Source organism: Eurypyga helias, unplaced genomic scaffold, assembly GCF_000690775.1.
Source record: "Eurypyga helias isolate BGI_N326 unplaced genomic scaffold, ASM69077v1 scaffold14879, whole genome shotgun sequence".
Taxonomy (NCBI): Eukaryota; Metazoa; Chordata; class Aves; order Eurypygiformes; family Eurypygidae; genus Eurypyga; species Eurypyga helias.
In genome coordinates, this window is record NW_010272820.1 from 1 (window position 1) to 13,774 (window position 13,774).

At 48.4% G+C, this 13,774-nt stretch overlaps 1 protein-coding gene across 1 annotated transcript in view; it reads left to right on the top strand.

Annotated features, from left to right (window-relative positions):
- The first annotated feature begins 1,107 nt into the window (after window positions 1-1,107).
- Window positions 1,108-13,774, top strand: part of LRWD1 (leucine-rich repeats and WD repeat domain containing 1) — a 14,700-nt gene continuing 2,033 nt past the window's right edge. Inside the window, 14 exon segments of the mRNA XM_010159259.1 lie at window positions 1,108-1,207; window positions 3,537-3,771; window positions 4,703-4,822; window positions 6,255-6,407; window positions 7,141-7,281; window positions 7,914-8,073; window positions 8,076-8,239; window positions 8,864-8,990; window positions 9,235-9,344; window positions 9,892-10,099; window positions 11,583-11,655; window positions 11,758-11,898; window positions 12,557-12,654; window positions 13,221-13,382. Coding sequence (XP_010157561.1) covers window positions 1,128-1,207; window positions 3,537-3,771; window positions 4,703-4,822; window positions 6,255-6,407; window positions 7,141-7,281; window positions 7,914-8,073; window positions 8,076-8,239; window positions 8,864-8,990; window positions 9,235-9,344; window positions 9,892-10,099; window positions 11,583-11,655; window positions 11,758-11,898; window positions 12,557-12,654; window positions 13,221-13,382 — 1,972 coding nt within the window. The 5' untranslated portion in view covers window positions 1,108-1,127.

The window sequence follows — 13,774 nt, forward strand, 5'->3', positions numbered from 1 at the left end:
GTTTGCCTCTCAGTGACAGCGCTGTCACATGAAGGATCAAATCCTGAAGAGCTGCTCTTCAAACTGTTTTTCAGGCTCAGTGCTCTTTAGGCAAATATAAAATACTCCATACGTGAGGGATTGTCCTTACTTACAGGCAGAGCAGTGCCCCCTGCTCATCACGCCCCACGGTCCAGGTGCCGCCGGCATGCCGTGGTGCCGAAGTCAAGCCTAGGGACAGCCTCGTGCCTTGCGTGTTCCTCCCCATTCACTGGGGCGGTGTTGAGGCAGCAGCGGTACTAATGCAACCAGACAGACACGAGCTTGGCCTTGAAGCGCGTTTTTTATTTCCCTCTCCTGGAGTTTGTGTCAGAGAGAGTGGTAAACCACAAACCAGTAACTTCGTAGAGCTACGTTGGCCCTATCAGTGTTGTTATGATAAATGTCCGTGTATCTCGGTGTGTACGCTGTCCTATCCACAACAGTGAAGGCAAACATCTGTTAATTACTGATAACATACAGAATGTTGTTGATTTTTTTTTCCTTGGTGAGGAAATGATGTTATTGACTGGTGGGTATTTACATTTCTGGTAATTAATTCAGTTTTCCAAAATTTTAGGGTGTTTAGATGTTGTCAGCCAACAGTTTATCCACCTGGTCAGGCCGGTGAGCGTACTGTGTCATTGCCTGGGGAGGAAGACATTCACAAGGCTGTATTTATTACTGTTGCTGGTTATTTGAAAGCGTATCCGAGTTCTTGGAGCAGAGCCCTGTTGCTCAGGAGAGGCAGAAACAGGTAACTGCGAGACTGTCCCGGTGCCGAGCGCCGTCACCCCGCGGACAGCATTCATCTATCGCAAGCCTCTGGCTTCAGTAGCCAAGGGAGGTATCACTGAGTTGGGTCAGCGTGTTGGGAGCATGTGCCCAGCATAACAACAATCTCTGGTATTTTCATTTCAACCATGTAAAAAAGGTGTCTTCAAACACGAGATTAGCTACTGATTTTGCTGCTGTCACTTCTTTTTTTCCCCTTCTGGAGTCAGTTGAAAGGACTTCCTCTGCTTCCTGTTTGTTTTACCAGGGAGGTTACAAGAAGAGGTCCTACAGCTGACTGCTTAGTGATTCCAGCACAAGGGTGGAGATCAAAAATGTCAAAAATTACTACAGAACTTCTTTTGGAAAGAGCAGTTCCAAGATCTACGAGGCTCCGAAAGATCGAGACGCTGAAGTAAGTGCAGACAGGCCCATGGAAAATTCCATTCTGGGCGATCCTTTTTTTTTTTTTTTTTTTGGTCTTTCTTCCCCTAAGCAATTTTACTGGGAAAAAAAGAAAAGAGACAGTTGCAAAGCAGAGGACAAGCGATGGCATTCTGGATGCAGATCAGTGAGCACTAGTGGAACTGCATTCACGGTATGGGTTATCAGCAGTTACCACCTCTTTTCACCATCTGCATTGTATGTATGCTGCCACCCTCCTCCTGCAAAACTGCTTCAGGCTGGATCCTGATTTCCTAACCCGAAGATATACTCCCTACCACCAAAACACTTCAGTCTTTGCTAGCAATTGCTTAATGTGAAAAAGAGAATCTCTTTCTGGTCTGGATTTGAGAGGGTTCTAAAAATATTTTTGGCATTATCTACCCTTCCTTTTCCTCTCCCTCCATTACTTTCCATCTCCTCTAAATCCATTTATGTTAGTACCTCAAACATTGCAGAGAGGGAGAATAAACTGTCACACTTAAAAACCACTAAGAACAGTTTTGCTGCTCAGATCCTTAAGAGGTTGTTGAGAACACATGTATTTCCAAACATTTAATACACTGGAATTTTGCTGGGCCAGAGGTGGTCTGTCCCAGTGACTCAGCCCATTTCTGGCTGGCACCTTTGTTGGTTTTGTTGCTGATGTAAGCGTTTTGGGTTTCATATGTACTCTTTAAAGTTATTTCTTTTAGTTTGTCTTGTGCAAAAAATAATTGTTTTTGGCGAGAAACTCAAAAGTTTATCTGAAGAGTATAGGCTGCAGCAATCTGGGTAACAAAGTGATGCTGAGATGATTGAAGTAGCGAATTTCTAGAGCATGGCTTTTTCCACACAGCTTCACACCATGATTTTGAAGGGTTGTATTTCAGAAAGTCCATTTGGGGAACACTGTGATGAGTTTCTCCCCAAAATGACACAGTAGTCACACTCAGCTTTGCAGCTGGCTGAATTCTGTCCAACCTTTCTTGCCTGCTTTGGCTGGCTGGTTAGGCTTCTGAGATAACAAGGGAAGGAGAAGTGGTCTTGCTTCCTAATTTTATGTACCTCATTTATATGTAGAAGGCCTTTTTTTACTAATAATTAGAGATGGAGATTCTGTTTGTTAAAGGAAGTCAGGTTTGTGTCCTCAAGAGATGTTGGCTGTCAGGACTAGGAGCTCCCTTTGGAGCTCAACTAATCAAATATAAATGACCCTTCTTATAATATGCAGTTTTCACTTTCTTACAGAGAAGGGCTATTTTTTGTCCTCACAAATACTCTCTTCTTCTCAATACCTCACTTCCTCTTTCAGGACAGAATCATAGAACCACAGAATGGTTTGGGTTGGAAGGGACCTTAAAGACCATCCAGTTCCAACCCCCCTGCCATGGGCAGGGACACCTTCCACCAGACCAGGTTGCTCCAAGCCTCATCCAGCCTGGCCTTGGACACTTCCAGGAATGGGCATCCACAGCTTCTCTGGGCAACCTGTTCCAGAATGCTTCTGTTTTGGTAGCAGTTTTGGGATTTTGTTAGGTAGATTTCCATATTTGCCATTGGAAGTTTTTATAGCAAAATTCAGTATAAAAGAAAGGGAAAAATCCCTTTTTTCAGTGAAGTAAATTCTTTGAAAACAGCCAAATGATGTGGGGATCTGCTCTGCCCTTGGCCTGAACTTAACTTCTCATGCAGAGAAGAAAAGTTTTGAGCCAGAGTAGCAAACTGATCCAATTTTCCCCATCGTTGTGTGAGAGCAAGTGTCAGCAGGAAGTGAGCGGGAGGACAGGGATAGCCTTTTGGAACCACCGCAGTCATCTTGCTTACACCGGCTGTGAGATGGTGATTTCTAAAACGTGAGTGAAATAATGAATCCAGTGCATTCTGTGGACAGGGCAGACTGATGGTGCAGTGAGTGTCTTGTATTGCCACAGCTCATTCTGTTGAATTTATGTTGCAAAGGAATAAAATGCCAAACTTCTTCGAGGTGTAGTAATTCTTTCTACGAACAAGAGGTGTCCTGGTGACTCACTGCTCACAGCCAGCTCTGTTGCCCATAGCAGGTTTATCTGGGTTGCAGGTTAATGGTACAGCAAGTAGACTTCACTCTCTGATGGTGTCTGTTAGCTCAGACGCAGCATCCTCTCCGTGCGTGTGTGCCTGCAGTCCCCCGTGCTGCGAACCAGAAAAAGCAGGTCTGCTCCCATTTCCCCTGGGAGTTGTGTTCGACTGAGAGGTGCCACCACCTGGGGCCTTGTACCCCGTGAAAGTCAACACTTATTTTCCCAATGCAGATAGTTCATGTCCTCTTTTGTTTTCAGCCTGTCCAAGCTGCAACTGAAGACTGGGGACTTAGATCCGCGTTTGTTTTCCCGGCTGAGGCATCTGCAGAAACTAGATCTCTCTGATAATCTGCTGGACAAATTTCCCAACAGTCTAACCCTGCCTGATCTGCGTGTCCTCAACTGCAACAACAACAAACTGGAAGATGTAACTGCTCTGAAACAGTTCCCTCTGCTTGAGGAGCTCACCTACGAGAACAATGTGTACTTGACAGTGAGTTACATCCTTACAAGCTAAGTGCTAAACAGAGGGGGAAACAAACAGCAGTTCCGCCCAGTTCTTACATCTTGTTCTTAGGCAATCTGAGAAAACAGCCAGTCTTTCTGTGCCACCGTTTCCCAGTCTGCAGCAGTGAGTTGCCCAAAACCGCTCAGATATTAAAATCAAGGTATCTTGATTCTCCCGACCAGAGTCCCATTTTAGGATATCTTAGGCTCGTGCTTGTGGGAACTATAGTCATGACTGTGTAGAAATGTCCTTCTTTTATGTTAGTTTTAGTGCTCCTTGTGCTCTGGAAGAGCAGACTTGGTCCTCTGATGAGGGGTTAAACTTGGTAGTTAGTCGAGTTTGGGTTTTCTGACTTCTCCCAGGAGGCTCTGCTGAACGTGTAAGCATCCAAAACCCTAATTTCACGTGTCCCTTAAAGTGGCATTGGCCACCATCGCCATCCCCAGGCGCGGATTTGCTGCGGCGTGCCGGCAGAAGTGTGTGTGGCTGTCCGGTAAACTGGGCTGGGCTGGCCTGAGACGCTGCTGACCCAACGAAGCCCTGACGGTACTGGATGGCTGTCGGCAGGGCAGGCCCGCTTCTGCGGCGTTAGGGATGCGCACAGACCAGCCGGCACTGCACCCAGCCCAAAGCAGAGGAGCCCGGTTACACTGCCACCACCTCGTGTCGGGGGGTAGCACTGCGTTAAGCGTGAGGCAGGTCGCCTGTCCTCAGTTTAAGATCCCAGCGCATCGGAGAACGTCAATTTACAACCAAAAGGGGACGTTCAAGTCGGAAATGCTGAGTAGATTTTATGAAATGGCTTTTCCTGACTAAATATGTTCTTCTCATCCTTGGCTGTATTTTAATAAAGGACTAAAACTAAAGCAAATACCACATGCGCAATTTTTGTAACTCTGGTGTTTTCTCTTTTTAGCTCAACGATGACTATAAAGTAATGTTTCTTTTGCAAAATCTTCGGCTACTGAATGGCAAGGATATAACCAAACTGGCTAAGCATGTGAGGTGTGTCAATAGTCGTAAACTAACCAGCAAGGTAGGATGTGTGGTATTTTCAACCTCTAAACACCTGAGAAGTACCTAAATACTGTGCTCAGGGTAATGACAGAGTTGCAGAGGAGCATCAAATGGTCCTCAATAATCTGGCATGATCTGAGCACAGTCCGCAGTGTGGGTCACCTAGTAAATGTCTTACTGCTGCTCTCTCTGGTCACTGCTTGCGTTTGCTCTACCTGTCTGTGTAGCCGACTCCTGCCTTCAGTTTAAATCACAGGGGCGGGGCCGACAAGGTCTGTGTCTGACCCTCTGTTTTTTCAGGTCACTCCGATCAACCTTCAAACCTGGGAGAAGCCTGGTGCTGCCATAACAGCCGCATACATGTCCCCATCTAATTTACGTTACTGTCCTGGCCCCAGGAATGGGGAGCACAAAACCAAGCTCAGGATAATCTTGCTTTTTCCAGCATACACCAGGAACAAAGATTTGTTCTTTCTTCTTTGGCTGTGCATGTTTGGAACTGTATTTTCACTCATTTGCATACACAGTTTAGCTCCTGACAGATTGTCCCCACAAAGCATGTTGCAATCTTGAGCAAAACTATTGTTCTATTATGAAAAAGGGTTTTTTGTGCAGTACTGCTCTTAGCATTTGTATTCTGGCTAGCTGATTTTGTTAATTCCCTCTGTGTAGCAGTGGTGATCAAGTACTGAAGATGGGGATGCCTTATTGTGCCAAGCATTATCTGTGTAATATCTTGCACCTCAAAGGGTCTTGGTGGGGGCTGCTCAGCCTCCTATCCTCTAGGCAACCGGGCATGTTTGGCTGCTTAACGAGACACCAAACGTCCCCCCGTGCTGTTCATTTTATGCTGGTATCTGTGCCCCAGGTACCTTTCCCTGATGGTACATGGCTGCCCTGTTCTCACTTCTTGCTGTGTCTAAATGTCAAATGTCTGTTGGGTCCAAATGCCTGTGGATGAGTTACAACCCGCCAGGAACTCTCAGATGGGAAGCTGTGCTGGTAGGTGAGCATCGGTGTGATTGTGCCCGTAGTTCAGAAGCCTGGAGTCGAGGTGCCTTCGTAAAAGGGGATGATGCGCACGACAGGAAAACTCACACATCCCCCTTATCCTGTGCCTGTTCTAATAAACCCCTTACCCGTCAGGTACTCTGTTTGTAGGGCACAGCCTAAGACTCCTTTGGACTGTTACGGATCCAGAGGCATGAAATCGGGCATTGCTCTGCGTCCACGTTGGCGTATCACGCTTAGGCTTGGCTCAGAGGAACTGGGTTTCTTGTTAGCTCAGGTGGTGGTTTGAAGACTGATAAAATATACGGAAGCAGTGCCATCGTGCAGCTAGCAGAGCCTCAGGGCTGGCGACTTTTTAAACCCTTTCACAAGTGCTCTTATGCTTTTCTGCTCTGGTTTTCTGTAGGATTCCGTTGAATAAGCTCAGTCTTTCTGCCTAGGTTACTGCTCATTGGGAAAAATGCTTCCGTCACCAACTTCCTGAGAAACACACAGCTGAGCAAGTGAAGTCCATCAAGAAAAAGTTCCTGAAGTCAGTACAAACCAACGTGGTGTACGGCCCCAGCTCCCTCAGTGAATTCACCCGCTGGCGGGTAGGTTACGCTTCACTTACCCTCCTGTTCCTCAGGCAAGGCCTCTGCAGGCAGATTCTGAAACAATTTCCTTAAACTGCTCATGGATTTGGCTCAGGATGTCAGGCTCTTGCACACGGGTAGTAGCACTTTGCCTGATTTTCTTCACTGCTTTGTTAAGCAGCTACAGAAGCTCTAGGACTAAATGTGCATCAAGTTGCAATGACTGTCATTAAACACTGTTTCTTAATTCATAAGCAGTAACGATCCTTGTACTAATTAACAAGACTGCAGTATCCTTAGTACTTAATTATTTGCAAATAACTCTAATGGCAACCTTTAGTCTTGGTGGAAGCTGTATGAAAGGAGAAAAGATAACGACCAAACTGCAGTTACTCCTAGTGGGAAAAAATGCCATTTCGTTTGTAACGTGTGTTTTAATTGTACGTGCATACGTACAGTGGAGGCTGCCATCTCCCTTCTCTCTTGTGTCATGGCCGTGCTGATGTTTTCCCAAAAACCTACCCTGGATGCCCCTGGCAAAGTGAAGTTCTTGGGTCATGTAATGTCAGCAGAGGACTTGGCCTGCCAGGCTGTCAGCTGAGGACGGCTCCATCACTTGTGAAATTCATGTGGAATAGTGGAAGCAGATATTAAAAACTCAGCAAAGCAGCTCTTGTCATTGCACATCAGAGTTAGACTGCTGCTGCTTTTTGTCTCTCTCTGTTTACATATCCACATATTTGCTTCTAAGGTGAAAATGATTGCGGAAGAGTTTCTGTCATACTCGCTGGGTCTGGAGTTAAATACAGATTCTGAACCAGATGAAAAGAGGGATGAGAGTGAGGAAGAAAGCACAGAAAGCCCCAGGGAACCTGCAGAGGATGTGGCTCAGGTAGTGATTTTTCCAGTTACATTACCAATGTCCTGTGTATTTTCTTAGGAGTTTAGTAGCGCTTGTCAGCTTATTTCTATGACCCTTTGGTAGGGGCAGGCTCAGCTCCAGCCTGTACTCCACAGCTGAGGCTTGTTCTTTTTGGCCAGATTGATGCTTTCCCAGCAATGTGAAGGTTGAGTTGCTCTCCAAGAGGAGAGAGCTTCCGTTCTCACAGGAGACCACAAAGATTCCCGTGGTCTTACCAACTCCACCTCTTCTTTGAGGAAGGGATGTTTTTAATCAGAGAACTGGGCTGATGCATGGCCACACTGATGATGCTTGCCTTCTCTGAAATGGCTGCAAACTCTGAACCCCCTTGGTCCATGGACCAGATTTCGTTTTCCACGTTGTATGTAAATCACAAGTAACTGGAACAAGGAAAGGGAGATAAAAATGAGGCTGTCTGTGTGATTTTCATTAGCTTCTACCTCTAGTAACTCTGCAGCTTTGGGCTGTGTGATTCTTGGAACCCAGTCTGTAACCAGGGGAGGGTGCTTGCATTTGCATACTTAATATCTCTGCCTTACAACGATCTGCGCATCTCGGGGAAGCGAGAAACCTTCTGCAGAAACTGACAGCATGCCTTACAGGTCACAGTAACGCCCTGCAAGAGGAAAAGAAATCGCTCAAAATCAGGCTCTGGAAACAAGAGGTCCAAGTCCCAGGCAAACACCAAGGAGGAGGCTGAAGTTAATCCCAGAAAGTGTAGTCATGTGCAGGATGACCCCGCTCCTAATAAGCCAAGAGCGTCAAGGCAAGCCCCGAGCAGGGAGCTGAAGGGACGCATAAGAACGGAGAGCAGTTTCCCAAGGGGCAGAGCAACAGAAGATCCAGCCAGCTAACAGGGGAGCCGAAAAGCCAGGAGCAGGACAATGGGGTGGTTACCCTGACCCCCGTGAAGAACTCCAAGGGCAAGGTATGTTCATCAGCTCCCCTGGGACTGGCTTTCGGCCTCTTGGTTTAGTGGGAGGAGCCGCATTCAGACTTCATCAGAGCTCTACACAGCTTGGAGCTCATAATTAGCCAGACACATTGTGAGTTACGGTTTTTGTTCTGGTTTTTTTTCCTGTTGTTTTAAATCTCTCAGAGGCGTCAGGGAAGGCTTCCCCTGGAGACAGTGAATCCCCTGGAGGGGATGGACGGACCAGCGCTCTGAGGTGGTGCACTGAAAGCCTGTTCTTAGAAATGGGACTGGCATGACTTGCTCCCAGGTCAAACTGATGGCTGCACAGGGAAAGGTGTTTACCCCTCGGCTCAGAGCAGTGGGATCTGAAGGGATTTTCACGTTTCTCTGCAGCAGGAAATGGGGTTCGCTGCCTGGGTCTGCTGGGTGCATCTTTTCTAAACAGTTGCCTGCTGGTTTAGGAGTCTTGAGCATTGGTGGCACCTCACTCTCTCCTGTTCTCTGTATCACAGAAAGGCTGAAAAATACTTCAGTTTAACTCAGATTGCGGTGTTCAGTAGAGTGTTCTGTCAAGGCAATCACAGGCAAACCGCTGTCAGGGGAATGAATTTTCTAAATGTGGATGGTTTATTGTAGGAGGATGTCAGTGCAGAGCCATTGCATTTTCTTCAGTGTCACAGTAAAGGCAACAGCCGTGAGGATTTTAAAACGCAGCTCTGGTCCTGTGTCTTCGAGCCATTGCTAGACTGTGGAGCCAGGAAAGGTGAGCTCTTAAAGAGGTTTGCAGGATTCCCAGAACCACCCGGCTCTGGAATCCCAGCCGACTCCATGCGTTAGACCCCTGCTCCTTCAAGCTGTAGTCTCCGTTGTCAGGAAGAGACTTGCTTACGTACTTCTTTGACTTTGGAAACAGGAGACTGGGACAGCTCCGGGCAGTGATAGGCTGCAGTCTTCATGTGTTTTCCATCAACCTGCGAACTCCTCACCTCTTCTTTTTCATCTTTCAGATCCCATTGTGAACTCCTCCAGAACTGTGGCAACATGTGGAGGGGAATCTGTCTGCCTGATTGATTGTGAGACGGGGATGGTGCTGAAAAAGTATAAGGTGGCTACAGAGGTAGGTTGCATGTGGGAGGAGTGACCACTGAGCGGAAATACCATAACCTGTCATGTATACATAATGTAAATTACAAAGAATTCTGAAGAGGTTTCAAGGATTGTGGGAAGAGTGACCACTGAGCGGAAATACCATAACCTGTCATGTATACATAATGTAAATTACAAAGAATTCTGAAGAGGTTTCAAGGATTAGCGTGGATGCATCTTAAAAGGATGAAGGTAGATAGTAAACATTTCTTGCTTGCCCTTTTAGCTTAGTTTGCTTTGATTTTTTTTTTTTAATATTAGTTTAAAAGATGAGTCTGCCTCTGTTCTCCTCACACAAGCATGAAAATATGTATCCAGGCCACAAAGGCTGCTTGGTGGCACAGAGAAGTAAACATCCTGTTTCGATAGTTTGTTCTTCTGAGGGTTGTTTGGAGATTCGATGCTCAGTCATCTGGTTTCACCTGAACAGCTGTCCTGAGAGCTGTCTTATCTCTGGGCTGACAGCCATCCTGCTGGCTGTTCTCTTTCACGCTCTCCTTGGTTTCTTTCTACCCTAGGAGTTCTTCAGTGTTGCATGGACAACCCTCACAATGGTCATCAGCAACAGTCGGAAAAAATCTCATAACATCTTGGCGGCTGCTGGGAGGAGAGGGATCGTCAAGCTGATTCATGTGGCAGCTGACTTCTGCTATGGAGAGATAAAGGCTCATAAAAAGCCCATCGCTACTGTCTGCTTCAGCCCAACTCGAGAAACTCACCTCTTCAGTAAGTGGGGCTCAGAATCTCTTCAGCTTTAGTACCTCAGGATGCTCAGCTCCCTGAACAAGGGCAATTGTCGGCAGTGCAAGCCGGTAGGGAGTGCACACACGGGCAGATGTTACGGAGAGAGTCTCGTTTGTCTCACAGAGCAGTAATCTACAGAAGGTACAGATTGCTCTGGCCACAGAGCCTGACTCTTCAGCTGAGGTGCAGCAGCTCCCGATTCTCTCTTGGTAGCTCTCAGGGCTGTCACACACGCAGTAGCCACAAACAGGCCCAGCAGTGGATGCATTCCGCAAGGATGAGTGAGAAGGATGGTAGCAAGAGCAGCCCACTGGGCACCAGGCAGGCAGCAGTCAGCTGGCAGGGCTCTTGTCGAGCATGGCAACAGGGCAGTGCAGTGCTTAGTGGGCTACTGCACTTCATCTCTTCCAATGAGCTCAACTGCGGGCTTAATTGCTTTTGAATAAATGAGTTCTGTGCCTCAACAGAAATTGTTATTCAGGCCCTGATGTAGAAGAGAGCTTTGCCGCAGCAAGGTCTACGGAGGCTGGGGCTTGGTGTCTCCTAGTGCATGAACCATCATACTGCAAACAGCAGCTGCAGCCAGGCCTGTAAAGCAAGCTGTTGCAGAGCCAGGCAGCCACACACCTGCAGCCCGCCGCACGTTGTTGCTCTTGCCTACAGTCACCCACATCCTGCAGTGGTTAGAGCGCTACAGGATCCGCTGAAAGTGGAATTTTTCTGAAAGACAGGTATCCGTAGTGGATGGTTTTAAGAGGAAGCTCAAGGGTGCAAAAAGCAGAAGCCTAGAGGGGTAAGGAGGGTGATGGCACGCCCATAACAGCATAGACAGCAAGGCTCATTGCACAGAAAAGTTTATAGTAATAAAGTGAGAGTCCTTGCAGGCCTGTTTGGGGACTGGACACTACTTTGAGGGATGCCGTGTAGTTAGGATGCAGGTTGCTCCGAGTAATCTGTTAGGATTGTGTCTGCTATCAGTTTATCAGCTTGGTGACATTTAGTAACTTCCATACTCACGTCACACTTTATCTTTCCCAGTGGGAGCTGCTGTGGATGTGGACACAGTAAGCCCTGGATATGTGGCACAGAGCGGCGTCCGCCTGAGAGTAGAGGTTGGAGCTCATGTTTTAGATTTCACCAGAACCCATGACCAGAAACGTGAGCTCCAAGGGGCACTAAGCAATGACCTTGTGAAGCCACAACTTAGTAATGGACACCAGGGAACAAACTTTTATTTTATTTGCTCCTCTTCGAGCACAGGATAAGAATAAATCACTGACGGTGCATGTTTGATGTCTGTGGTGTTGAACCAGGAGCCTCGGTGACTGCTGCTGCGCTTTCATGAGCTCTCTGATGCCACAGGCTGGAGTGTTACAGCCTGTGACACAGGTAGAACGGCCAGCTAGCACGTGAAGAGCCAGAGGAGCAGCGGTGTCACTACCTGCTTCTCTTCTGTGTCCCACAGCTGCATCCTATGACAAGCGAATTGCACTCTGGGATATTGGGATTCCAGACTGTGACTACAATTTCAAAGCAAGGTAAAGGTTCAAAAACCAGATGTGGCCAGTCCAGGAGCCTATAACTATCATGTCGCAGCAGCACTTAACTGCTTGTTCTCTCTTTATTTCTCTTCTCTTTAGCCAGCTGCTGGTGCTGGAAGCACTCTCTATTCCCTTACGGATTGCCCTGGTCCCCACCTGCCCGGATCAGTACCTGCTGGCTGGCTGTGAAGGCGGCTGCTTTGCCTGGAATATAAAACTGGATAAGGAACAAAAAAGCAGGTGAGATCCCAAACCTGGGGGCAGGCATTTGCTTTCCATAACAAGAGGAGGTGGTCCTGGCACTACTTCTAACCAGGGAGGTCTGAGCAATCCATGTCCCACCACACTGTAAATGTACTCCCCATAGCAGCAATTAAAACTACGGGATAACACTAATGGAGCGCGCAAAGCTAGCAGCCCCGAGCTTGTGTTGCTGCTCCAGCCTGCCAGTGTTGCTGTGAAAGAAGGTGTAACACAACACCCTAAAACATACAGGCATATCGCCTTGAAGTAGTGTAAGGGAGCGTCAATTCTCAGATCGAGTTCCAGTCTCCCAGCAAGACCTGCCCTGCCTCCAGTACGTGAGGTTACCCAGGAAACTGGCACTCAGGGAGCACAGAAAAACATGGCAGGAAGACAGCAAGTGAAGTCATGCCCTGCTGACACACACTACTCCCGATGCCCGTGGAGCCAGGCGAAGTGAAACAGCAGTCTGCTGCGCAAACGGGCTCCTGCTGTGTTAGTGAGCCCAGGTGGCCGAAAGCCCAAGTTCAAGTGGGTATTCATCCCAGTTTGGCAAGAGTCTTAACGGGAATTTCCCGCTGGGCACTGTGCCCGAGTGTCCCTACACTGCTGTCCGATCAGGGCTTGACTCATCTCACCCTTCCCCCAACTCTAGGCCTTTTGAAGCTGTGTTCCAGTTTCCTGATGAGGACGGAGGCATGACAACATCTCACAGGGTTGACGGTTTGGCTTTTCTGAATGATGATGTCATTGGTGAGTACAATCCAGAAAAAAGTCCAGCACCCCGGCATGTTGAGCAGTGGGACTGCATGGGGTGTGACTACCTCTAATTTAGATTTGTGGGGGCTACAGAGAATCACTCCTCGTTCCCTAAAATGGGGGGTACAGGTGCAAACCCATGTCTGAGCAGGACTGCAGACCAGATGGAGCCGTCCCTGAGAGCACTCTTGGGCGAGCAGTGCCGAAGTGGGTGGGAGGAGAACCCCCTTCTGCTCAAGGGCTGGGAGCAGCAGTATTTTTTTGCAGGGAAACCGGGAGTTCCCACATCTGGGAGAGTGCTTAAAGGTTGGGCTGGGTCTTTCTGAACAGCTTATGCTTGTTCTGCAGTTCAGGAACATAAGCATGGGACTGAAAATCCCTCTGCAGCTTCCCGTTATCCAGCAATAAGGTAAAGGGGGTGGCAACAGCTGCTGCTGGAATCAGGTCCCACGGCTAAAAGCCAGCTTCTGGACAGACGGCCTTCACCAGGGGCCAGCCTTTGTCTTGAGGCATTTCGCTTCTCAGCAACTGACACAGCCTCTCCCGTCTTTCTTCCCTAGTTTCCAAGAGCTCTAAACCGGGATGCATATACTTATGGAGCTGGAGCCGGTGTTTCGACACAAAGGGGAGAGGAAGCCAGCAGACGGTGTCTGCGGTTATCCTCGCTGAGCTGGAGTGGTCCACCACAGACCTGTCCTACCTGACGCTCAGCACCTGCCCAGGTAGGCAGCACCCTTCCTCCGGCAGCAGCGGGGCTGTCCAGGCACGGAGCGGGGATGGCACCGGTCAAATGGTCGTGCGTGCCCCCCCTTTCACCCGTCGGTGAAATCCCGGCCTGGATTTCAGTCCTCCTCAGAGGGAGCGTGGCTGCTCTCCCCTCTACCAGCACGAGCCCTTGACTCCCTGCACTGCAGCTCCAGCTGTACACAAAGTGATACGTACCCCCGACATCAGGGTATCGACCGGTTGGAGCGAGTCCAGAGGAGGCCATGGAGATGCTCCGAGGGCTGGAGCCCCTCTGCCATGGGGACAGGCTGAGGGAACTGGGCTTGTTCAGCCTGGAGAAGAGAAGGCTCCGGGGAGACCTTACAGCACCTTCCAGTGCCTGAAGGGG